The 26909-nt window shown below is 45.2% G+C and overlaps 1 protein-coding gene across 3 annotated transcripts in view; it reads right to left on the minus strand.

Moving 5' to 3' along the window:
- Positions 1 to 8805: 8805 nt before the first annotated feature.
- LOC110983287 (polycystin-1-like protein 2) overlaps positions 8806 to 26909 on the minus strand; it is a 31123-nt gene continuing 13019 nt past the window's right edge. For 2 of the 3 annotated variants that reach the window (XM_022242423.2, XM_022242421.2), the window contains exons 18-38: positions 26801 to 26881; positions 26244 to 26491; positions 25512 to 25926; positions 25074 to 25202; positions 24223 to 24418; positions 22741 to 22976; positions 22081 to 22308; positions 21728 to 21873; positions 21107 to 21346; positions 19895 to 20020; positions 18975 to 19268; positions 18605 to 18865; positions 17979 to 18087; positions 17024 to 17380; positions 16561 to 16727; positions 15922 to 16152; positions 15131 to 15411; positions 13350 to 14668; positions 12411 to 12673; positions 11518 to 11644; positions 8806 to 11135 (exon numbers count right to left, since the gene is read on the minus strand). In XM_022242423.2, coding sequence (XP_022098115.2) covers positions 9919 to 11135; positions 11518 to 11644; positions 12411 to 12673; positions 13350 to 14668; positions 15131 to 15411; positions 15922 to 16152; positions 16561 to 16727; positions 17024 to 17380; positions 17979 to 18087; positions 18605 to 18865; positions 18975 to 19268; positions 19895 to 20020; positions 21107 to 21346; positions 21728 to 21873; positions 22081 to 22308; positions 22741 to 22976; positions 24223 to 24418; positions 25074 to 25202; positions 25512 to 25926; positions 26244 to 26491; positions 26801 to 26881 — 6671 coding nt within the window. In that variant the 3' untranslated portion in view covers positions 8806 to 9918. Of the gene's footprint in view, positions 11136 to 11517; positions 11645 to 12410; positions 12720 to 13349; positions 14669 to 15130; positions 15412 to 15921; positions 16153 to 16560; positions 16728 to 17023; positions 17381 to 17978; positions 18088 to 18604; positions 18866 to 18974; positions 19269 to 19894; positions 20021 to 21106; positions 21347 to 21727; positions 21874 to 22080; positions 22309 to 22740; positions 22977 to 24222; positions 24419 to 25073; positions 25203 to 25511; positions 25927 to 26243; positions 26492 to 26800; positions 26882 to 26909 lie in introns of those variants that run through there. The other variant, XM_087138277.1, reaches the window with a different exon arrangement.

Genomic DNA, 26909 nt, shown 5'->3' on the forward strand with positions numbered 1-26909 from the left:
ATCATTTCTCACTAAGCACGGAGAACTGTGTGACGCTCTTCCAAGGGCAGGAAGAGAGTGTGCAATCACAGCATCCTCCATGGCCCGCCCGTCCAAGTGGCTGGGAAGGGTATACCCCTGTAGGACTAGGGACAGGGCCAAACCTGTATGGCAGAGACTAGTATGGTGGCATATCATGCATGCAGAAATTCGTAAGACGCAGAAAATTAAGGGAAAATTAAGATCAAACACATTTAATTTTATTAAGGGATATTTATTTTCGGTTTCCTATAAATGCCGTGGAATTTCTTGAAGGGGAAAGAAGCAACAGGAAGGAAGGTAAAATCGTACTAAGCAAAATCCGGGCGAAAAAATTAACAAGCTTTCGAACAAAAGAAAAAATCAATTTACTAATATCTTGTAATTATTTCACATTAATGTCCCATTGTAAATCATCAGCCCCGCTTTATTGTCCCTTGGGGACTCCATACCGTGTGTCTTACACGAGGACGATTACGGTAATGCAATACGGACATCATTTCCGCTGGTATCAGGAGAGATTCGTCATAAAAACACACTCGCTCTTACAAAATCATCTAGAAGAGAATTAAGTGGTATTTTTTGTCACTCAGCACCATAAATCCGTCCTTCAATTTGCACGAGCATGCATTACCTTACTAATACTGGGTAAGCGTGTTCACAAGGGGGGGGGGCTTTATAACCAAAAAATGGCGAGGAAAAAAAATCGTGCTCCAGCAACGACGGCTTCACCAGGATGTACCTGCGAATCGCATGCAATTAGCATGCTTCATCATTTCGACTGTTTTCCGATGGAGTAAAGGGACACCTGTCCCTGTTTTTTTTTTCTGGCGGCATACCGAATAAAAATTACAAATTGATGACTGAAACGAAAATGACAAATTGGAGAAATTGACGGGGAAAGGACGTACCTACAACATGTTCTTAATAACAGAGTCACTGGTTTGAATGATCTACTTTGTGCAACTTTGTGCGCTTTATTCGACGAGACAGAATCTCGTTATCACAGGTTGCCCGACATTGAGATGTCACCTCAATGTTCAATATTAATTTCTTGGTATAGGCCCTACATGGAGGTTATAAAAAAACACAACGCAGGTGCACACACTCACAAACTTCGACCGCTATTTTTATGGGTAGCCATTGGTTTCCATAAGATGTCTTTTCGATATGATTCTACCCTTTACATCCTCACTTTACTTTAGAGAGATGCGTTTTCTTGCTTTGCCTGCTGGAGTCCGGATTGTCAAGAGATGTTGATAACCAACGGAAGGTATTTTTTCAAACGGTTGTGAATTTCCTCCAAACGATGTGAATTTCGTTCGGGGTCAAAAGAAATTAGTGTGCGGCCTGACAAAACCCGTGTTTTTTGGCGCTGTAAAAGAGAAGCCTGACGTGCATCGCTAAATTTACGGACAGAAAAACATGTCGCCGAAAAGACAAATTTCTAGGATATTAGGCTATTCGGTGTCATGTGGTGGCGCTATTACACCTTGGACCGATACTTAGCTGACCTTGCCTCAGGGATCGATCGAGGGTTGCGCTTGACCGCCAGGTGCAAGCCAAATAAACCCAGCACAATGCAGGATTCCGCCCTAGCAATTATCCTGTGCTTAAGATTGTCAGCTATTGAGATAGCCTGTCACTGCCACCATCTCTCACTACTCCGCCAACGGAGAGGGACCATCTGCCGCGTCGTATTAAGCAACCAGCCCGTAGGCGGCAGAGGCCCTCCGAAAAAATCCAATTATTTCAAGGTATTAGATCGCTGGTAACCCGACGTGGTGACAGGATGATGATAGCACCAGCTAAAAAAATCACTGATGACTCGCATGAGGTCGGATGATTTCGTGCCATGCGGCATTCTGTGGACTCAACAAATCTACGAACGTGCATGCATCCTCGCTGGTATCTATCATGACCACGACTTTTTGTCCCACGCGATGCCAGTTGAAGCCAACCTCATGCTCTAGCTGTTTGCTCTCACACCGAGACCTGATATCATTTGCATATTCAAATAGTTGGTGACTGTTTCTTTGTTCAGCCGAGGTCACCGCACGTGACAAGACTATGTACGTTCATGCTTTCTGTCAAATCTCTTCCCTCAAAAATAAGACCGAAGGACAGATTTTGAACCAGAGAGAGAATCAGGAAAAGAAATAAAAGCTCACAAATTTTCCACGTCGCTAGCGCTACAAATAGGCTGAAACACTATGTTGTGAATGTTTGCGGTATTAAACAATCGCGGTTTCCACTGACTGGGTTCTACATAGAGGGCGTGCGGTATAACACCAACGAGTGATACACGTGGGTAGCTGCCATGGCATTTGTGAGCGGTATGAGGAGAGTTGGTAATACAATCGATGTTTCGATCGGCGTTATTATGATCTTCAGCTTTCGAAACGTGCTGAACACAAGACGGAAAACCCCTCCTAGGTGGACGCAAATCCTGGCATCTAATTGTCAGCTTGGATTTTTTTTTTGCAAGGGTGCGATGAGCCCGCTTCAAAGGGCCATCAAGATTTTTTTACTTTTAGTGTCCATATACAGTTATCCCCATACAGTTACAAAACATGATGCTTTTGCCGTTGAGGTGGGTGGTCCCCTACCCCCACGTGTTGTTTTCTTCGCCGTCGGCTGCACTCCGATCCCCCGGGGGTTGAGAGAGCCTTCCATCCCCCCACTTCTTATCACTTCATCCGAAGGAGCACTGCAAACCTGGTGTCTGTCGCGCCGCGGCGGCAGGCGACGATGATACGGGACGCGAAGAGTCCCCGAGTTTGCACTGTTGACGGGGTGTGTTTATCAAGGTCGACGTTACTTGACACCCAAACGAGATGCTCGTTATTTGGGATGAAAACAAGGCTACTGTTTCGACTCCTCTGGCTACAATATACCCGTGAATGATTGGGCATTTTTTTGGTCTGGACACGCAAAAACAAAAACCCTAGAAATTCTTGATTGTTGAGAATCAGTCTTTCAATTCGGTTTCAATCTTGCGTCTATCGCCTAATCTCACCACGACCATACCAGCGAGCGGTCAAAATGGACTCAACTAGAGAGAAATCAGATTTTTTTTCCTCATCAGCAAGTACCGCTCGTGCGTGGCTCGCATGTGCTCACTGTCTTATTTCTTGCCTTTCCTTTTAAATATTAGCAACTCTTGAAGAACAGGGTGATATCTTACCATTTCTTTGTCCACCGATGAGGGAAAATGAGATTCAAGGTTTCTGTCATTTGCCTCCTCCGTTTTATCTGTTCTGTTCACGCAGTGTGTTTGGTGGAGGTAATGCTGTTTTCTTTTAGTTTTAAAAATTAAAAGCAAAACTCTTGGTCTTATTATGAAGAACTTGTGGGTAAGCTGGAAAAAGTGGAATATGACTAATAGAGTTGAGTTTTCTGATACGACGGGGCAGAATGGAAGACGTGGGCAAAATTATTAGTCACAACAAACACCTTTCCTTTGCCGGAGAAAAAGGAAAGCCAAAGACAAAAGCCGTAAATTTGTGGGATTTTGGAAGTGCACGTGCAGGGATCCGCAAGTGATGCAGTCAGCCTAACGTTACCAGTTGTCGTTAATCACACCGATTCTCCGCGTCCTGGGTTGTTTCGGCTCACCTCCCCGCGACCTGCCCCGGCCGTGGAGCGCTATGACGGGCTCCAAGGCCCGGGGAACACGTCCTGTCCGTTCGGCTTGGCGGGCTCCGTTATGAAATAATGTTATTAATACGCATAAATTTATATTACCGGAGCCGGCGTGAGTCGTGCCTGACAGCACTTTCTCCTGGCCCCGAGAAAAAGAAAAATGATTTCATTTCAATCATTTTGAGAGCACAACTATTTGGAAAATGTCACTTTTCAGCTGGGCGTGCGCGAATCAGAACACGGGTTTAAAGGTGTCGGAGGGAAATGGGAAGATGATTTTTAGACTAGCTATACTACATGTATCATTAACATCAACCGATCTTGTTCATCTCAAGAAAATCGTCACCGCTCTTTCTTTTAGTCTGCCCCTATTCGCCCTCGCTTGAAATTACTAGAGTAGCAACTGGACTGCTGTAGTCTTTTCCCTTGTACTACTACATTGTTCTTGTGTTTTGAGTACATAGATTTAGATACTGCAGTAGCGGAGCTAGCGTAATTCGAGGGAACATGCTGACTATCCAGGCGAAAATAATCAAGTACAAAAATAATACCTGCACTGAGAATCAGTTCACCGAGAGACACTAATTTTTTTTCAAATCTATAAGCAATAGGCTAAACGGAATAATTCATCACGAGTGATGCTACACAGTTTAGGATTGCCCAGGTTGCGATAGGAGAGACCGGCTAGGATGGGATTTCGACACAATGCTTTAATTGTGCACATCATGTGAATCCAAGCAGTGTGGTAGGATGAGAACACTACATACGCGGACGTTATTCTTGCTCGTGGTTTCACCATACTGGCCGTCGTGGGCTGAGTCGCATACCGTATTTATTGGACGACTACAACGTCTTATTTTCTGATTCAGAATTACCTACGGCTTTGCCTTTAAGTCCTTGAGGGTCTCTCTTCACGAAACGAACAGTTTGCCTTCTCAAGGCCTACACACAACGCAGCGAAGGCAAGAAATCTCAACCACGGCGAAGACTACTTACTGCTGACATAATGCCAGGAATGTGTCTTTGCAGTTAGCTCCGGTACCACAGAAAATGAAGAGTTTCCTCCAGCACCTATCGTCCGTCACGTTACCCCTGTCCTGTGTCCAACCTCGGAGGTGGTCCTAACAAGGCGATCCAGCACAGGTTGCAATGGAAGAGCAACAGTCACTATGAGTTTCCAGTTTATTTTGCTCCTGGAAAATGGTGCTTTTGTGGAGTTAAAATTTGAACATTTGACCATTAAGTTATGTATTATAACTGTTTCCCACTGGCGGTAAACACGTGCCCTGCCCGTCGTCAACTGTACCTCTAGACAGATTTCTTCTTTTTTGATGAAAGGGACGCTTGGAACAGGTCGGTAATAACCAGATTATAGGGCATGACAATCCCTCCCAATTAAAAAAAAAATCGCCATCGCTGCCATTCGTCAGAAACACCTTTGAGGTGATCTATGTGACTATTTTTCCATGATGCAACACAGGACTTCAACTCTTAGCCAACCTTATCATGCAAGTTCAAACCCTGAAATGACCTGTGAAAGCAAGGGAACAGGTCAGTGTCAATTTCAGGGTGACAGAGTGATAGAGGTGACTTCTTTTTTTGGCAACTATCACGGGCCAGCCCTGGAGATTTATTCGACTGGAAAAAAGGATATTTTTTCCCCCCTCGATAATCCTCATGAGAAAGCATACTGTAAACGTGGCCTTACACTACATGAGTTTGTCGATATGAACGTTTCAGTGCGAACAAAATAGTTACCAGCTGGATGGCGTTTTGTAAATTAGCTACGGCCTCCAAGCCCCTTTAACACTTCGCGGGGAACTTATCCAACTATTCCAGCTAGTTGGGCGGTCACACCGGTCGTTTGTCCAAAACACAAACAAACACGAAAAGAATTAACTGGCAACCATAAATCATGTTAATGCCCGCTGCCCTCAGCTCGCCCTCGCACGTAGAAATCTCGGCTTCGACAACCAAAACAGTCGTCAAATAGTACGTTTACTGGGCATTTTCCCCCCTTTTCTTGCCTCCCAGGTGCAGCGTGCGCTGGCCCATCAAGATTTTCTCGGTGCTTCTGATTGATGATGGCCCGGTGTGGGAGTAGTGACGGCGCAACGGTCATAAATAACGTCACGCTAATTGCAGGGGGCGTCTTAGACTTGCGTGTTCATCTATCAACTCGCTTCATGCAGCCCATAGCAGCCGTGCCCCAAAGCGATGACGTCACATTACTGGAAAGGACTCGCCAAATGAGGTCGCTCCCCCTACAAAATGGTGCCAGTTTCGTTCACGTCGGGCAGTGTTCACAATGAGTCTGCAGCACTTAACGGCTACGTCTAGATGTGCGCACATATTTTCAACCAGCGAAGACCCAGACCTAGCTGTAGACGAAAGATTTATATGAGGCCTCGTTTAAGTTTATGACCGCTTGCGCCACAGAGTCGAACTACGGAAGCGTATATAGGCCATGAATGAAAAAAAAGGCCAACTATTTCGCCCGGTCGGATTAGCATTTCGCCGGAGCGGATTTATACTATTTCGCCCGGGCTGGTGGGTTATTTCGCCTAGGCGAACACCCATGCAGCGCTACATTTAAAATCCAGCACAGTTACGGTTAGGTAGACGGAAAAGGAGGCCACGCCGTAGAACGACGTGCGTCATGTGCATATTAATTATGCTCGGGATGCATAAAATACGTACAGTAGGCCTACACTTTCTGTGGGCCCATCTGAACATGGATGATGAAAAAAAATTTCAAATTCAGATATTTCGCGGACAAGCAAAAAGCGGAGCCTTTTACTCAAAAACGAATGACTGCAGAGTCTGTCGGATGTCACGCGTGCGCCTTGCGTTCGATCGACGGCTTCGACTCTCTTTTTGTCAATGAGGAGGGGTACTCTCGCACGTTTCTCGCGCAGTGCACGTTTCCTGCGCAGCACTAACAGCGGATACTGGGTGAAAACCCGAGTACGTGTAGTAGGTATGATATCACACAAGGTCAAATGGGTGGGGGTCAAGCGAGGGTCATGCCCCCCCCCCAAGAAAAGAGCCAAAATTTATTTTGAAATAAACGTGAGAAAGGCAAATCGTTGGTCTATTCCCCATCCCGAGAATAAACAGCCCCAACATTGCCTCACCCCTCAGAAACGCCATGCAAAGTTAAATGAAATACTTCCAATTTCCCTACGGAAATAATTGCCCCCCCCCCTCAAATTCTGAAATTAATCCTGACGTATTTTTAAACATTTTTCTTTCTTTTTTCCTATCCCCACCTTCCTTCGCGACGCCCACGCATCGGTGAACTTGAGTTTGATAAATGAACGTGTACGTGACCCATTGGGGACGGGTTCCACTTCGGCACACTTGAAAAATCACACGTCAACTCCAGACAATGCCAACATCCAACACCTTCGGATCACGGCAATCCCAATGGCAACTTCTCCTGATGCAGCGTGGCAAGGGTTGTTGCACTTGTGCCAGCATTGTAACATGGGTTGACCGAAGTCCAAATGAAAAAGTTGGCGAGGAGGAAAGATTTTTGTTGGCATTTTCTCACTGAAAATGACAATACATTCAATTAAACCACTCGTGTAATGTCATCCGATTCAGAAAGGTGTCGATTATAATGTAAAGTGTGCAGTTGAAGCATGTGTAATTGATGCACACTTGTTTGTACATTCTTACGGTTAACGGTATAATATGGAAACACAAATCCTGACGGATCAAAATTGACTCGATAGGCACAGCAATCGCAGCTACAACGTCAAACACGATGAAAAATGCTCTTCAGTATAGTACAATATTTAAGACGTTGTACTGGCTAACATTCCCTCGGGGATTTGTCGATTTACCTCTCCAATATTTTCTGTTTAATGTTTAGGGGCGAGAACTTAATTTCATTTAAAGTGAAAGCCGTCTTTCATTTTGTATTGTTTATTTTATACATGCCGTAATCGGATGGAGTGGACGTCACATAAACCTCGACACTGGCAATCCTATCTACGACGTCATTCTTGTAACATGGACGTAGAGTTCTAAGCCGCCCCTGGAGGTGGGGTGGTTGGTCCATCCTCTAGTGTTGGATGATGAGGCACCAATACGGGCGATTCACAGTAGTGCGCCTCCAAGACTTTGCAACGCGTTGACCAATCACAGTGCGCGAAAACTGTCGACCCAATGCGCGTTTCAAAAAAAATAATGGTTTTCTACGGTGGCCGAGGGATTTCGATGAGTACGGTAAGCATGATATTCCCTGGTTGCAAACGTGGTCTTCTACATGGTATATCAGAAAAAAGTAGACTCAGAAAATCCCACCATGAAAATCACATTGAACCAAGTTTCAAAAATCTAGTTGTACCCACGGACGTACGTGTATAACAAAATCTGGACTCGCAATGCCCTTAATCAGCTTATAGGGTCATTGAATCCACTTGCAGCCATTTTACCGAGCCGAATACAAAGCCTTCCTGGCAATGCCCACATTTGTTCTTCTTGACGTCAATAGAAAGGAGCCAACCCACGCTTTTGTATTCGGCTCGGTAAAATGGCCGCTGGTTGGCTTCTTTTCCATACAAAGGCGTTGCAAGTCCAGGTTTTTTTTATATACGTCCGTGGTTGTACCCCGTTGGTGAAAGCTGTAGTGCTGCTTTGATTGATGCCAGTTTTGAGGTTCACATTTTCACGCTTCAGTGAGCACAGGGAGTTTGAATCTTGGAAAATCTTTGCGCATGGGTGTATAAGGATTAAAAACTCATCAAGAAATGTAATGCGAGGTTAACCCCTTTCTGCTTGGGAATGATACACCCAGAAATGAGATTATTTTGGTGCCGATTGTAGGGGGTTAATCAGTTTTTCCCCAAATTTTATGTGTGGAAGTAAAACTCCCTTTCAAACTTTTATTCAATCCCACAGATCTCATTTTAACCCTCACACACCCGTGCGCAACAGAAGAATATCATGCAAAACCACAGAGGAGCATAACTTGAAATTCCGCCGAGTAAAGACAGCACCGACAAGACAGCTGATACAATCGGAGCGAGTTCATCCAACGGGGCGCGTTCTTCTTTCCGATACACGTGCAAGAGTTTACATCAGGAACGGTGATAAACCCCATTATAAAATGGACACACAATGCTACAGGTGTTGACCTTGGTCTTTTTAATGCTCCAGGACTTTGCAGGAGCTGCATCTTCATGACGTTTATTGCATTATTGTGAGGATCTCAAAAAAGATAAAATAAAATGAGCACTGTAGCTACAAATGTCATTTACAGATGCGAAAATGCCACCAAAAAGACACTGTAGACTTGAAAAATTCTGAAACTCTTGAGAGAAATATTGACACTGCAACTGTTTGGCAGTTTGAATGAAACTTATCAATTGCATTTGTCGCCAATGATGTCAGTTAGAGATTCTAAAATGTCAGCCAAACACACACTGTTGATCTGACTTATTTTCGAACCTTGGTACAGTACACAGGAACCGAAGTCAGATGTGGAAATATTAATATCGGTTATCAATGTTACGTTGTACATGTGTGTCGAACTATAATCGCCCCTACAGATATGTTTGTTAATGTGCCTCAGTAAATTCCCGTCAGCTGATTGGTGGATCGTCGATCACGTGTCATTGACTTGTTTGTTATATGCAACGTTGAGCGAGCTACAGGTACACCCTTCAACTACGCAAGCGCTACCGGCTCGGTCGTGACTTTTCACACAAACAGCCAAGTCAAGGCTCCGCAGAACGTGAAAACTGCGTGTCGTGCCGTCAAGCCAAGTCGGAAAAGATAACATTGTAACTTTTACACATTTTAGATGTTATATAAGACACAATGAATGTTTCATATTCATGCAGTGGAAATAATAATTTCGGGGAAGAGAACATTCAATCTATCACCCCGTGAAATAATTATTACTGCATGCACTCAAACATTCATTATTTACAAAATATTTAAACCCCCCTCCAAACTACCTAAAGGTATTCGAAGTAAATAAACATGATTCGCATAATGAAATGCCGTCCTAAAACATAATTGACTTTCTGCAACATTTCGATGAATTTTTGATGAGAGAAAGTAAAGATTACTTCGATGAAAGCCACTGTTTAATTGAGATGTGATTTGCACAAACAAATTGAATGACTTTTCTGGTCGCGAAATTGATTTGCAGAAAGGTCCCATTTTCGTGCTCCATGATTTTTATGTGAGAAACTAACAAGGAAATACAACTGCATCCACACTCTTTCAACTGCTTACTCAAAACTTGTGTCTGTGTTTAATGCCGAACCAAGAGAGTATTTTGTAAATCAACAGAAGGCCGATTTTACCGTCCTCACTTGGTTCGTGGTGTCTCCTAACGTAGCTTATGTTCTGGTTCAACACAGCGATCAGTACATTGAGCAGGAGGTAGGTGGCCACGGCCTGGAAGACGATGATCAAGATCGAAGCCGTGACTCCGTTGACTGCAAACAGCTCCTCGTATCTATATTCCCCGAGGAAAAGCACAAAAAGCGACTCCAGGGCCAAGACGATGCTGCTGTAGGTGAACAGGTGCCTGCCGAAGATGAGCTGGAAGAGCAAAGCAAAGGCGCACATGAACAGGACGATGTAGCCGGCAAAGGCCCCGACGTCGATGGCCGAGGCGCTCAGCACAGACGTCAGCAGGTGGGCCCTGGGATTCAACCTGAGCAGGTGGAGGAATTTGACGGGGCACAGGATCAGCAGCAGACCCAAGAGGTACTGAAAGGCCTCCGAGACGGCGGCAGCAGCTCGGAAGTCGACGAACTCCCCAGGTCGCGCCCGGAAGACCTCCAAAAGCCTCTCGGTGGACACGTGACGATAGATGTAGATTGCGATGACGGCCATGCAGGTGAGAACGATGGCAACCTCCAACCAGTTCCAGCCATCATGCCAATAGCTTCCGCGTTGCTGATGTATCTTCCGCACCTCAGTAAATGCATAGAAGGCTGCATACAGCGAGAACAATATCTCAATGCACAAGACGAAGAGCTGGAACTGAGCAGTGTTCCTGTACAACCGAACGGCCTGGATGTGAGATGTCTTGACAAAGCCGCCGCTAGCTGTGATTTCGTTGAGAAACGTCACCACCACGAACAGGTTGGTGTTGGCACTGTAGACCGTCCACTCCACCACCAGAACTTTGGAGTGTTCATCCAGCCAGCGCTTGGCCATCAAATCCTTCAGTGATCGACGGGCTTCCGTCTGGTTCACACCCAGGTTGGCCACGTAGCCGCCACCGGGGTAAGATGCCACCCGTCCCCAAAGGCCAACTGCCACATTTTGCTGGTGCGTCCAGATATCCTGTCGTCGAAGGCTGGTCCCGTTCGCTGACAGGTGGCTCAGGGGAGCACTCCATGAGTTGTTGTAAAGGCCGGTATCTTCAGTGTCTTTGGAGTACGACAGCGTGCATCTGTCAATTATGCCTCTGACGGACCTGTTTATGTTGCAGAGCTCTGAAAGGAAATGAACAAGCATCGGTAGATTCAAAAAAATTGCAAAGCATAGGCTGGACCTCAAGACGACTTCAAGAGGTCGCAATGCTTATGCCAGGAGGCAAGACACTTTGTCGCGATACTTTACCTTTGGCTGGTGGGTTCAACTCTTTAAGTTGGAACTCGTATACTAACTGCTTATGTAAGCATGTGGATGCACCTGTGATCATGCACCGGTTACGTGCAATTTTCAGCTAATCCACATAGGATTGTTGCATGTACGGAAGATTACAACGTACAAGCAAAGGGATTCTGCGGTATTATTTTCAGCTCTAGAAACACCTGCAAAACAGATTCCTGGGTTGTGGATGTATGGTTGAAGTCAGAATTAACAGGTGGTTACCTGGACGGACCCTGAGCTGCCGAAGACGAACCCCGCTGATGAGAAACAGTGTTTGGTCATCGCCTTGGTAGAGGCCCCGGAGAAGAGTAAGGTCTGCCCACTCAAAGAACCCGTCAAAATCACTTATCTGACATTGAAAGCACGTTTATACCATCGTGAGTTTTTGCCTTCTCTAAGTCCCTGAAATGCGCATTTTTAGCCTTGTGGGTTTTTTTCCAGTCATGGTCAGGGAAGCCGAACAGTTTGAAACATCCCGGTAGTAAACATATAGATATCACTTGAGTGGAATACATGTATTGACGATTCCTAGTTTCCTGGTTAAAAGATTTGTTTAAGATTCAGTCAATAAAATTCGACTCAGGCCGATATGGTTCAAGAATATACTCAATTTTGTTCGAGAATGTGTTTGTTAAACTTGTAAAAAGAAAATATTTGTTGTTCAGTGTAAGATGAGTGTAAGGTGAATTTTCTCCTTTTAAAGAGCTTGTGGGAGAGAAGACAGCACGTAATCGTCACACAAGCTAGGAAGTAAACGCTATAACAAAGCAACTAATATTATAATACCCAAGACAGTTAGCCGTTTCTATTGGTCAAGAGCCTATCACGTGGCTAGTCTTAGGCAACTGATAAAGCGGGGCTGGCTATGCACCACCTTATATGCAGTACACGCCACGCGTGGGCAGATGCCCATAAAGGGAGATTGTTTACGACTGGTCATGAGTGAAACATACAGTACCACAACATGGCTAGCAGGGTGTTTGAAAAAAGGAGAAAATTGCGGGACAAAAATCATCCAAAATTTCCAATTTTTAAACCTGTTTTGACTTCTGACTCAAAAAGTATTTATGAATGAGACTGACGTTTAAGACTGATTCTCTTTTTATGAAACGCACCGAATGGTACTCGTCACTGCTGAAGAAAACGTCCCTGACATGCTTAGTGAGGTAGTAGGAGGAGCGGTCTCGCTGGCTGTACGCCACAATCAGAACCAGCCAGATGAAGAAGAAATAACCCACAATCTCCCGCAGGAGGGCGAACATCTTACGCTCCATCTCCTTACGCCGTCGGCCAGTGTTGACCTCTGCGTTGGTCGGGGGCCGGTAGTGGGTGGCCTTCCATTTGCGCAGGAGCTTCCTGTAAACTTCCGGGGCATTTTCTGGCCAGGGGCATGAGATTGAGGTTCGACACTCAACAGTTTCAGCCTTTGTTTACAGTACAGGCAAAGTTTACGCAGAAACAGAGAAATCATCTGCAACTATGTGCAAGTGTAGTCCAAGCTACTCATTTAAGAGCATTGTTCTGAGAGATCCCTTTAGGTGCCAAGAGGTGTTAACTGAGGTGTTAATTTGTGGCACAGACTTTTGAGGAGCTTTTCTGTCATTTTGGTGACTTTCACTTCTTTGAATTGGGCCACACGGAGTTTCTCTTTACCCAAAACTCCATAGCATTGAACACTGACTTGTAAGCACAACACAAAAAGGGATTAAGAAGCCCTCTGCTTCTAATCAGAAGTACAAAAAGGTTGACAAACTGGTACCATCCCCTTTTGCTGTATTCATTAGTTTCTAACGACCTTCGTTATAATGTTTTCTCTTAATGGTGCTCTTCAAGTTCTCTGTGTTATACAACAATTTGGCAGTAGGTCTTCCAGATACATAAGTATGAGTCCTTGGCAGTTAGCTTGTCCATATCTATTCATCTACAACCTATAGCACCTTCCGTCAAAGATAAAAAATATACCAATCTACAGCAATCAATAAATGCATCTATAAGAGTATTCTCTGAGCGGTCACAAAGACAGAAGCTGGGCCGATATCTGAATACTGACTCACCAATTTCTCTCTCCTCAATATCGTCACTTCCGTCATCATCAGCGTCCCATTGCTTCATAACAAGAGCCACAAAGGCAGCAAACAATAAAACCTTCAGGGGTTGTATGAAGAATACACTCTGAAACAGGGACACCACCAGCGACACCAGCCAATCAATGGAGCGTTTCTTGCCGTACTTGAGCCCGTACAGCATGGTGAAGTAAGACGACACCAGAGTGGTGGAGAACACCAAAAACCAGCCAATGTAGACGAACCAGTGAGGGAGCCCATTAGGGAGGAACTTGAATGAGCACTTACAGAAGGCCGTCTTGGATTGGCTGTCCGTTTCACTGCGGTCAGTCGGCGAGGAGCTTGGAGTCCGAATAGTCATCACTGTGAGTACGAGATCCCGAGCCTCTTGCCTAGCCATCAAGTACTGCTCCGCTGACAAGAAACGCTCATGGGGCAGAAGATCCAGGTCGTCTACCAGGCGGTCCAGGCAAGAATGCAGATATTCATTGTGGCTGTAGCTTTCATTCTCATTTGCTGACGAAATCAACTGTGCTGGCTCAGTTAGCTGTGAAAATTTCATTTCCCCACTAGACGTTTCCCATTTCTGGCTTCCTGTGATTCCATTTGTGTCTGTTGGTGGTTCTCTGGAAGTCCGGTCAGTTGAAAAGATAACCTGATCAGATGATGTGTCCTTGCTGCAACTGTTCCAATGATCTGTGCTGTTTGTTGTGTCTGTGTTTAACACAACTTTCTCAGTCAAACTCACCGGCAGGGACGTTTCTTCTTTCGTTCTGGGAGACAGAGATGAGGTGGTTTCACTTGAACAAGGCCTGTGACTATTCTTTATCTCGTAGGGTTTAGACCTCATCTCCGGAGGTCGGGCGTACCGGAAGATTGTCACAATCATCAGGTTAATGGGAAATGCAAGGACAGAGCTCTCTATGCCGATGATGATCTCTGTGAAGGTGATCCGGAAAGCTCCGAAGTCCATGACCTGCTCGGCGGGATCCGTGGGCACGCCGTAGAACATGATGCTGGTCAGCATCACGCACATAAGAAGGGACAGACAGCAGGACACACGCTGGAGACGGGTGAAAGTGCTCCGGGCTGGCCGGCTGAAGATGGAGAACCACAGGTGGCCGTCCCGGAGGTCCCGGACGGTCCGCGTGGAGAAGAGATGGCGGAAGTCACTCAGCTCCTTCTCGGTGGCTGTCGGGAATGTCTGATCGATGTGGCCCTCACCTATGTCTACGGCCAGCCAGGAATTGCACAGGAAGAACCACCACTCGTCTGTCTCCAGATCATGTACCGTGATGCGGCTGACGTACCTGACGGGCGAGAAGTGAACTCAAATCAGGGAAAAATCTGACTAAATTACGGGAGGTGATGCAAATTTGACTTGCTCTACTGCCCATCTTAAACCTACTATACAGAGACACAAATCCACGTTGAAATTTCCATCTCAGACCCAGTGCGTGCACACTATCCTGTCAACATTTCTCCCCCATAAGATAAACCTACGAAACATTGGTTGCACGGAGCGAGACCAAAACTACTTTGTGTATCAAGTCACGTTATCACAGTGTACATTCCAATTACTGACATTTAATGACAACAGGATGCAATCCAATGTGGATTTGAACTTGTCCGTTTCTCCAAACACATTGGTGTTTGTCGCATGGTTTTCTTTCACCTCCAAAACTCGAACATTTCTTTAATGTCATCTCTTCACAGACTTTTGCACAAGTTCTGGGTTTTCGAGGTAAGGCCCCATCCTGGTTCATAATTACCATTCTGGGTTCTCGCCTCCGTTGTCATGCCAAATTCTCACCGCTTTCACTTCCCCCAGGCTCTGCTTTGTTGTCAACAGGAAGGAGTCGACTCCACTCCTCTGCAGCACCTGCCGCTGTCTGTCCCTCAGGACGTGCGGCCTGCTCTTGCCCCTTGTGCCGATGAGGGTGAGCGTGACAATGGCTGTCGTGCCAGCTCCCCTACGCATGCCTGTGACGATGGTTACATCATAACGGTAGTGGGCAAAGGGGTCGTTGTCTTCTAGAGTGATTACGCAGGCCTGATACAGCATGTGATTGGGGAGAAAAAAGTTCTTAACTTAAAACTGGATCAAGTGAACGGCCCAAACTACTCAGTAATCCTGTTGATAGCAGCACTATCTTAGTCAAATCATTATTTGAAAGTACTGGCTAACTGACAAAGTCTATTCTGAGTTAGTAGGGCTGATCAGGGCAGTGTTTATCTCTGGTTTCTGCACCTAAGTATAAAATGACTGAGAATACCGTATTTCTATTTCTCTCCCCCCCCCCATTACTGGGGGATTGGATACCAGACTATCTGAGGTTGATCACCAGACAATGCTGGTACTCACTGATACCTCTTGGAAGAAAAAGACAAGCAGGGGTAAAGTGACTTGCCACAAGCAAAAATGTGTGGCCAGCAGCGTGATTACAACCCCAAACCCTTTGATCATGCATCACCAACCCTCATCAGTAGGTCACATTTCCATTCATTGCTGACGAAACTATGGCTCAAGTTCGGCTTCAATGTCAGCTTTTCAATGTTCTACCTTCAATGCATCTGCCTTATCCTGCCTGCGAGCCCACACCGCCACAACCACGTACAGCGCCAAGATTACGACAACTGTGGTCACCACGACGGGGTTGTCCAGGAACGTTAGGAAGAGCTTAGTGTCTGCCAAGAAGTCGATCTTGTTGGGCATGACCAGAAAGCTGGAGCCAAAGAAGGTCAGGTGGTTGCAGAGACACTGGGTGACCTCGGGAGAGGACAACGGCCCAGCCTGGATTGTGATGGATTAAAGCAAGGGTTTGCGATTTACGGGGTGCATTGAAGAGCAGAATGTTAATGAGAGGAATTCAGATGCACATATTTGCTCCATCCACAAATACTCCTTCACCAGTGACAGCGATGGAGGCTGGTCATAAAAGCCGTTGCTCATTTAACAAAAACAAATTGCAGCACTGCGCCGGCACAACCGCCAAATATCAGAGGGTTCATTCAACAGCTGGCAAATTTCATTGGCCACTATGAAGTGCCTTTTTGATGTTAGAGTGGTCAGTGGTCAGCAAGATGCTGTGCCATCATAAATTGAATTGCATAATTGCCTGACTACAGTTTCACTCCCTCCAATATTGTCGGTCAGTCAAACGTCCCACTGATTCAATCTAAAGCTCCGCCCATCGCCTACCCTGCAGCCTGTGCCATCCCACTCCTCCCCCTCCTCATTCCAGAAAAGACATTGGGAGCTGTAGACACCGATCAGGACCTTCAACGTGTCATCAGGCTCAGCAACTGGTGCCCTGGATTGGCTGGTCCCAGCAGAGTCTTGCACAGAGCATAATGCCTGGTACTTCCCTGTCAGTCAAAGAGCATTTCGAGACAGGCCTTAGAACAGAACGTATCTTATGATACGGTAAAAAGCCACAAAGATTCCCAAAGGCCTCTCAGGTGGGGGGCAAAGGCTTGACGTGACAATTAATGACGAGAATGACGCATACCTATCCCTGCACAGGAAAGAGAATTCGAAGTTGTCAAAACTGTTGGTTCATTTATGTAACAACTCATACAAAAAACGACCCTCTTTTATGGCAAGTTTCTGAAGATCATACAAGGACATAAAATCTAAGGGTAGGTTTCCTTTCTTATTGCACCTGCACCGCGCAGTTGTTCTGGGTCAACCATCCATGTGTATCTTTGCTTCAACACCCTATCTGCGTCATGAATGAGTAGCCAGTACTTGGAGGCCTCTCCAGGCAGTGTGGTGTTGATGTAACAGTCCGCCTCGGTCAGGTTCACCAACGACTCGTTCCCCTGGTAGTGCAGACAGCATGACAGCTCAGCACTGGTGTCTGACGGCAAGGCTAGCACACTGACTGTGGCATTGGGGTTGGTAACTTGAAAGGAGATCACGACAGTTGCGCTGCGGTTGACAGTCACTTCTGTATTGTTGGCCAAGGTGACTGTACGCTTGGGCACAAAGATCTGGATGTCCACAGGTAGGTCGGTAACTTAGAGACGAAGAACGATCAAGGCAAAAGAGCATCGGTGATTCAACTGAATATGGATGAGTAATACACCTACTTATTGCTGCCATGGCATTTGCATCATCTCAGGTTTCTTGCCCCACGAGACAGTGCCCTTTGCGACTGGACAGACTTGAGCTATAGGGCGACTTGAGTATTACTGTTCCATATGTATGAGCATGCACGAACATAAAGACTCTGAGCGCTCTCTATGTGCTTTGAGCAGATGCCCTCCCTTCAACAGCTGAGAAGAGCCATGTTGGTGGGGAGTTTTCATTTTGTTGGCAGCGACATTTCATAGCTGTTTGTGAACCAGTGAAGAGCAGTTCCCACCAACAGTGCCACCGTTGCTAGGAAAATTGCACCCTCTCTCGGTCCCACTCGGATCGTGGTGGAGTGGAAAATTACTTGTAAGTACTCTGCATCATAAGCTTGTGAACTAGTGTGCTGCGCTTGCAGTATCAGGCCCATGAGATGATCAGCCACAGAGCACTTCCACAGAAATTTTCTGTTCTTTTCACCATTTAGGGTGTGGTCATTCCTTTCAGAACCCATGGTTCTTCTGATTGTAGCCCTACCCTACCTTTGATCTCCTGTCTGTCAACCGTCTTCAACTGAAGGCCAACAACTTCCGACGTGACGTCCTTGCTTCCTTCACTCCAGACAAACGGATCAGTGGCAAATTGCACCATCTGTCAAATGTGCCAAAGAACCCTGTTTTTAAATCTTGGTTGCATATCACTGTCTTTTTACAATTCACTGGAATCCAACAGCAGGGCTGTGCTTTCAAAATTTCTAAGAAGGATTCACATACCGATTAAAAACTGCCAACTTGTATAATACTGTATTGTGGAAAAAATCATAAAAGTGTTTCAGGTGATGAAAACGAAAGTGCCTCTCGGGTAGTTGTCAAAATAAGTCTCACCCTTTCATTCATGTCCAGTGCACGAACAGGGAGGTGAGACGGGCTGATAAATTTGGGCTGCATAGTGTAATTTCTTTGAATTATCATTGGTATTTGAACAATAATATGGATCAATATGTGCACCATGAATCTACGAAACAGAATGTTAATGTGGCAATGTTGTAGTAAGCTAACTACAATGCTTTGCGATGCTCCTACATCCGTCACAAAATTCAGGGTCATTAGCCCATCCCAGCACCCTGTAAGTGCGAATTTCACCTTGGAATGATTCTTATTCACCACACCTGGGTATCGATGGCATCCGTGTAATTGGCTGGCATGAAGCTCCCGATGACTGCTGCATCTGGCAGAATGAACCCGCTGGGCTGGGCCTCCGTTACTCCGATAGACTTCCTTCCCAGGGTGCCCTGCTCCTGCCTCTGGGAGGTCAGAGTCAGCGCCGGTGAGTGGATGACCGTGGGCTCCTCGCCTGGCACCTTGTCCACGATGAGGGCATCCTGCACATCACTGATGGTGGCCAGGGTTGCCTTGGTTACCTCTTTGCTCTATAAAGGCAATTTCGGTTGTGGACTTTTTGTTCCTCGGGAGTATTACAATTTTGAAGCCAAAATATCCAAAAAAATGTCTTGATTTGCATGAAGCAAACAACTGTACCTTTTCTTTGACCTCCTTTTGAATCGCCCTGACGTCATCTTTGTCCTCCTCAATTGGTGTGGTTTTGTTTCTGGAAATCGTATCATTTCTGGAAACCGTATCTATTGGTGTAGTTGTTACGGCCGTCAGTTCATCCACGCTCGCCACGGCAGCATCCAGGATGTTGGACAGGCCCGAAACAAGATTCAGGGCTGCATCATCGATGGAGGTTTGGCAGCTTTCACAGTCCGTCCGCTCCACCGAGTGCTCTTTCAGGAACGCTCCCATCTTTACCAAGGTTGTAGCCGCAGTCAACTAAATCAAGGCGACGAGACAAGAGGGGGAAATTTCAAAATCGTTTCAACACGTTCTGGCTTGTGATATCAATGTAACAAAAATGGCAAGTAACTGGTCGTCCCAGAAACCATGTCTTTGACCATGAGATTTCATTCTTTATTCTGGATTCAGTCCGCCAGGTCTAGGATTTCCAGGTAAGGCCAAGATGAAGGTCGCATCTCAATTTTGTGACAACAAATCTTTATCATCATCCCGAAGACTCCCGGGATAAAAATATGTGAAACATCTGCTAAGAATCAAAGAACTGAAGTGATTTTTCCCCAGGACAAGATGACAGTCAACTGCATGGTCTGGACTTTGAGAGCAATAGTTACTGACATGCGATCACTCATTTTAGGGCTTCGGAGAGGGGCTACGTCATGTACGTCCACTGACTTGCACGTGCAGTGCAGAGCGCACATCGTGACTTTCTTTCTGCATGGACAGAAATCCAAGAATCTTGCAGGGGTGGACCCAGACATATGGCCACCATGGTGTTGAAGTGTCTGTTTGTTGTAACATCTCTCACTCTCTCTTTGTCACCAATACGGGGTACTCGCGTGCTAAATCCGTTTCAATGGAAGAGATGAGTCGATGACCGATACCTGCGTCTCTTGAGTGACTTCCATTTTGTCCTGGGTGATAGCTACCAGCGCGTAGGAAGACTGCTGCAGGGCGACTACTGATTCGACCGGCATGGTGGCTATGGTATTCACAGTTGATGTTCGAATCTGAGAGCAAATAACCACAATTCATGTTTCTAGTAATGGTTTCAAGAGCATTCCGCTGTCCACTTGACATGACTTCTTCAAGTTATGCACGTATTTATGTCCACATTCGGTTTTTTTGGCATTGAATGTGAATCTAGCCCTAGAGGGGAGAGGAATGTGGCTCCTACTAGAACTAGATACCGTACCCATTTGTAATAGTCCAATACCCACTGATCGGTAATTTCGTTAACTACACCTCATAAATATTCATGAGCAAATCGGAGTGCGTCATTGGCCGATTTCACCTCGCGTCTGGGAAGTAGAAATGATATGCGACCAGGTGACATCATAGTGGTGAGTATCCACCTCGCTGCCGTGCGGTATAGTATTTTGTGGTAGCATCAGAAGATCCCTCTAATGGAACCCGCCACGTAAATATGTAGAGCTGTGTCATGTAATCTTTACGTAACCAGTCTGGAGTTGTATCCTAATAACTATTACACTAAACACCCAAAACGTATGTCAGCACCAGACAGTTGAAAAGCCCTGTTTCTATGCACATCTACACTCATCTACACTACAAATTTAGCAGCTGAGAAATAACAATGGCATCTGTGAGTCCAAGTAACGTGAGATTTCTGTTTGAATATTTATGAAGTGTAGTAAAACAAATACAGCATGGTTTATTTGGGGAAAATAGTGGGAATTACTGGTCCCTCGGTGTAGGTCAGTTTGACTACTTCCCCTCAAACCAGGCTGTATTTGTACATTAAAAGCATTCACCAGAATCACACGTACGGCAATTTTCACCATGCAATTCTCTGCAAAGTGCCCCAACTCAGTACTGCCAAAAGAAAATACTCAAGTGCAATTTGATTCTGAGAAACTGTCAACTATGCTAGATGCGCAGTAATTGTTGAATGTCCAATAAGAATGTATACTTTTTACTTCTTTTTTCCGAATAGTCATGTCTCAACCCACTGAGCTTTCTTGTAATAAAAACCCCCAAAAATTGATCTGAGTAGCCTCTATTTATGGTTGGGTGTTAGGTATCCGGATACCCCTTGACAGTCCTATATGATTTCCCCCAAGATATTAATTCCTCACCTCTTCCCTTAACTCTTTGCTCTTCTGGGACTCAATGTGGTCCGGTCCCTTCCCCTCGCCAGCCGACCCATCATGGCTGTCCAGTATGGAGCCCACAGCCCCGATGATCTGCACGGCCGTCTGGAAGTCGCCCTGGTCAATCAGCCCCTGGAGCTCTGAGTCGGTGCCGCTGGTCAGGTTCAGTAGGATCTCGCCGGTGTTCTCATCATCCCCTAGGTTGACTGTCTCAGGAGATCGTACCTTTGATCATGACGTTTTAATCGGCTTGTTAATCGGGTTATGTTTTGTGGTGGATTAGAGAGCTGCGTTCCATTCAAAAGTTTTATCAAGTATGACGTTCTTGTGGAGTTACCTGTCATTTGGGGTCCACTGAAGATGTGCTCTAGGCCCTACAGTCAATATATGCACAGTTTGAAATGTATGGAAGGCAGAAAGGCAAAATAAACATATAGTTAGCAAAATGTTGCATAATCCTAAGCCACTGGTGCAGCAGTCACTGGTACTCGGACAGCAGTGAACCCCTTGTAAAACAGTGTTTGGCAAATAAGCTTTTGCTGATTTATATGGTTGTTAAAAGCTGTAAAAATTAAATGTAGTAATATGACCAAAGAATGACGTCACCTCTGCAGTCATCGTGAACATCACGGATGCACCGTGTATGTCGGCAACCTCCACAGCGATAGTCACCAGGTGACCCTTTGAAGCATCTCCCAGGGGAAGATAGACGGAGGGAGTGGTGGAGGAAGCACCACTGTACAGAACGGGATCTGTGAACAAATAACATCGAAAATGGGAGAAAGGCTGGTTTAAATTTAGTGCAAGTGGGAACGCAGAGAACTAGCAACAAACGACCAATTGCTGGTGTGTAGCCGCCTTGAATTCTTACAAATTTGCGATGGTATTTCTGGACGTGGCGTCACAACTTTGCCTTCACCTTTACGTGGACTATCAACAGACTGAGAAACCTTACTGACCTAGAAACTGCAAGGCAGCCTCATCCTTCCGCTCCAGTGCAGGCGGCACGCGGACCGTGTACATCAAATGGCCTTCCTCGTCCCAAAAGTCAACACAGTCGATGATGAATTGGGTCTGCAGGGCATAGCCGCTGGGTGGGTCCAGGCTGCACGTGCCCATCCTAGGCGGGGCGTTCAGTTCAAACGTGTAGTCGGCAAATCCTGGTGATGGGCTGTCAGGGTGGTAACCTGGAAAAACCGACACAATTGCATGGAATATTGCTTAACAAGCTGAGTGACCGACGTCAAATACATAAATTGTACACGGTAAAACGCTTTGACTTCTGATCACAGTTTAGGTCCATGAAGTCTTTCCTGGTGTACAACTGTACCCACATGAAAGATTTTGCTTGGATTGCAATGTCAGACGTACTCTGCAACTTGCAAAACCTCACATAAAGCCACCCATGTGTTTTTTGGTGAATCAAACAGTTGGTCACAAGCCTAGTCTTATTGAAAACTACTTTGTGATAGTAACCAAAAAACTAGCTCTACTTGACAGGAAGTTTCCGGGAATCTTCACTCTCTATAGGGCTATACTGGGCAGCGTGTACAAGGTATTTATAAGTCAGCTAAGAAAACTGGACATATATCAAAAATGTAAAAAATTCAAACACCAACCTGTTGCCCTTACTGCCCGCTCTCTATAGTCTCCGTCATCAAAAGCTCCGCCCACAATGACAAGGTATGCCGAGTTTCTACCAGTGGTGGTCAACCTATCCCAATCAAAGGTTTCGTCCGGGACATGATCTCGCGTGAGCACATCCCAGACATAACTGACCGAGGAGGTTGGCGATGTCACCTGGAGTACAACCCTCTCTCCAACACTCAGTTTCTCCTCACAATTCTGCAGGCAGCTGCAGATTTACCAAATGAAAAAACAAACAAACAAACAAAACCAATCTGCATCAACACCGTCATCTGGAGAAATTGGCAGATCGCAATGAGAATGACACGTTACGAGTGAAATGGGAACGCTGACGAAAGCAAAATCAGGACACCGACAGGGGACAGTGAAAATAGGGACGGTGAGAACAGGTCAGTTCTATGTTGCAACAGGTAAACAAAACCATGGTTTTGCATCTAAGCTGCCCTTTGAGAATGAATGCAAATGCTCCATAAGCACAGATGGAGACAGTTGAAAATGGTTGATGATATTTATTAGTGCAGTTTATTTTTCTAGTTTAAAGATAAAGTTTTTCTCTATTTTTTCCATATTACATTCTGGGCCAGGTTCCATGCATAATGGTATTTGTCCTCAATTTTGGCATCTCAGCTCTGAACTGAATTTTGTTTTTGATTTAATGATTGCATGATTTAATCCAACCTGCCAGAGCAGTCTTATGTGATTGCCTTCCTTCCAGAAAAAAGTCTTAACTGCCTTAGGTATTCACAAATGTCAGTGCATTAACCCTAACCCTCCTCAATCCTTCACCTGTTGGAGGACTGAGGAGGGTTAGGGTTAAGGGATACTTTAAACCTGAAGCACACTTCTGATGTGTGTAATTAGCGAGAGGAAACTTTGTCTGCTTCTCCCTCTTATTTTCGGGATGTTCCCTTGAATGGCAAGGAAATAAGAACCCTTCCTCTTCAGTGGGCTAATTCAAAAGTAAAATCCAGACGAAAATCAAAGATACTGCACCCACCACTGTCAATAAGCAAGACTTTCACGGTAAAAATGCCACTCTAGTAGGAAGCATACTGGTTAAACATTTTCATAAAACTCTGCATAAACAGCAGCATTTAGAGTAGGGTCGGGAGCATGAAAGAAGGATAGTGTGAAGTCTGCCAAGCTGGCCTGCATGGTGCAATGGATAAAAGAAAGGAACAGTATGAAGGATAGTTGGGATACTGTAGGGTATTTTGTTTTTCTCCGTTTGGATCCTGTTAAAAATATTTGGTTGAACGTTCATGCCCATATTTGTGGCCTCAGCGTTTTTCCTTCAAGGGAAAATTCTCATTGGAATGCGTTATTGACTTCAGCCTTGTTTCTTAACCTGGAACTGCGTCACATGATGCAATCATATGCTTTTCCCGTGTTTCGAATGTTGGCATTTCTTTGAAAAGGCCTGTTTATTAATGGCGATATGTAAGGACTTCTACCTTATACTGAGAACGGGCGGATCTTGTGCCACAACAGTGATACTCTGAGATGTTGAAGAGTTCCCTCGTCCGGTCAAACTCACGGTCAGTGCAAACGTGTAAACCTCATCTGGTGCAAGAGTGTTTGCTGGCATCCGAATAGAGGAGTCGCTAAAGGGCAAACGATAGCTATTGCCGAAGCAAGCAGGAGCCACCACTGGACATAAAGAAAACAGGTTAGCCAAAATTCAGGCACTGTGTAAAGATTTCCGGTATCGCAAGAGCAAAATGGTATTGTTATTTAAATATCCAAAGCAAATGTCTCAGACTCATGAGATCTAGAGGATAGGCGCAATTGGCAGCTATGAATAATTAAACATCAGATGTGAGAATATGCGTCTTCCCTAGGCCTGTGACTGCTTGCCAGATACCAGTCAGGATTTGACCTGTATGATACTGGGGGATACCAGGATCCATTTCTCATTTTTATTGTCCATAACTTTGCATACTCTGATTACTTTTTGGTAAGGGAAGTGCAACTTTTTATAGAACAGTCACATGGAAAAGTTACAATAATGATATGTTTATGAGGAACGACGAAGTTAAATGCCGCAAATCTGCTACTTAACTTGCCACCTTCACCATGAAAAACTTCAAATCTCAACATACTACTTTACTCCGGGTCCAGTTCCCACTATCAGATTCCAAAAGACAGTTTTCTTGGACAGTAAAAGACATGGAAGTTTGCAGAGAATAGAGCAGTAAAATGCAATACATAATTAGATTTTTCCAGTAGGTGCTTAAGGCTGTTGCACAAATACATGATTAATTCCTGTAATGCCAACATCACCACATCGGTCTCCAAATCTTACCCTGTGATTCAAGATCCTGTCTGCTTCCTTTTGAGCAGTACCAAGCATACTCCAGACCTCTGATGGGGTCTTGGAAATTATCAGGATCAAATGACCCTGAGCCATCCAGAACCAGCGAGGAACTGTAACCTAAGACAAAAGTTATTCAGTCTTTCTTGAGCACATGATCTTTAAACAGTAATTTGTTCCCCTTACCTAGTTATGGTACTTAAAAATTCTGTGGGCCTTCACTTTTTGGCATGTTTGAGGAAAAGTAACAATTTCTATGCAGCATTTTAAGGAAAGAATTTCAAGAAAAGACGACTGTTCTATAACAGAAATATTTATATAATAACTGTACCAAATAATAACTTTACCAATTATTTGTAAACCAAAATTTAATCAAAAGCAATCAAGGCATGGTGTTTAAAGAAAATGACAACACTGATAAGAACTCACCGACGGACCGAGCTGACCCACCCAGGATGATCGCCTTGGGTGGACTGGGCTCAATCCTGACCCACACACGGTCACTGCCCTGGCCAATCACGTAGCCATACCCACCGCGGGCTGTCACCACGGCGTTGAACTGCAGCACGTGCAGTCCGTACCTCAGGAGACCCTTGGGGAAGTGGATTTCCTGCAGGTGCGTGGCAATGGTCCCGGAAAGTGCCATTTCGGTCTCGTTCCTGGACTCCACTCGGAAGGCGGTCCATTGGAGGCCGACGCGAAAGGTGGTCAGGTTACACCATACGTCCGTGCGCCCTTGGAAAGACAGGGGCACGTGACGGGGATAGGTCAGTGGAAAGGAGGCGTTGGTTTGGCGGCCCGCAATTTGGACGTAGGACGGATGACACGGAAGGTTCTCCAGATCCTGTATTAATGGTATCATAAGTATGGTGCTAAATTTTGAACCATGGAATCTAATTTTTTTCAGGGTGCTACAGACCTAGTTTTTTTCTTTCTCCAAATCCTCAGCAGAGGGTGGAGCTCAAATCTTGAGAGGGAGGAGCCTCTGGAGGATTTTGGAAGATAGAGCACAGCCTCTATTTTCCTTTGCTTATGGCTTCTTGCCACTAGAAGTTTTCAACATCTATGGATACATTTTTTGTATCCGTGCAAGCTGAGTGACTGAAGAAAGGACAAAAAAAGTTGTACACCAACGAACAACGCCAAGACTACTTGACTTACGAGTATATTTAAAACTCTCGACACTGCATCACTGCTCGATATTCCATCAGATGCGATGACACTGACTGTAAATTTCCCTGCTTCACTGAAAGACCATGTTATGCTGGGAGAGTGAGTGACCATTTCGTTGCTAGCTAGATACCACCGATAGTCTACGGAAACAGTGCTTCCAGATAGAGATGTGTTCAACACAATTAGCTGGCCAGTAAAGAAAATCAGGTCGCCTGGAGCCGAAAACACACCAGCCTCTACATAAAACAATATGAAATTCAAACTTGTGACTTTTGCCAATGAATTCCACTCTTTTACTTTGTGACATTGTTGCACAAAATTTGTCCAATCATTTCCTGCCTGAAAATTCTCTTTCTAAAATACAATCAAATCAAAATTAAAAAAAATATCAGTTACTAGTTTCTTGACGGAGAATACCAAAAAAGAACAAAGAGAAATGTGTGTTTACCAGGAAAAAAGCACTAGGGTAACTTAAATTCAACTTAAAAATCTTCCTTTTGTTTGTTTTGCTTTTAATTTTTATTCAGATCGCATTAACCATCTACCTTCGCTGCCTTCCACAGCCACATCCATTTGTAGAACAGCATCTTCTAGAGACCACGAGATGCAAGACTCCTGCTTCGTGTCTGTGTATAACGACATCACATTAACTAC

This window comes from Acanthaster planci, linkage group LG06, assembly GCF_054643075.1.
Source record: "Acanthaster planci isolate LZ-2023a linkage group LG06, COTS_SCS, whole genome shotgun sequence".
NCBI classification, from domain to species: domain Eukaryota; kingdom Metazoa; phylum Echinodermata; class Asteroidea; order Valvatida; family Acanthasteridae; genus Acanthaster; species Acanthaster planci.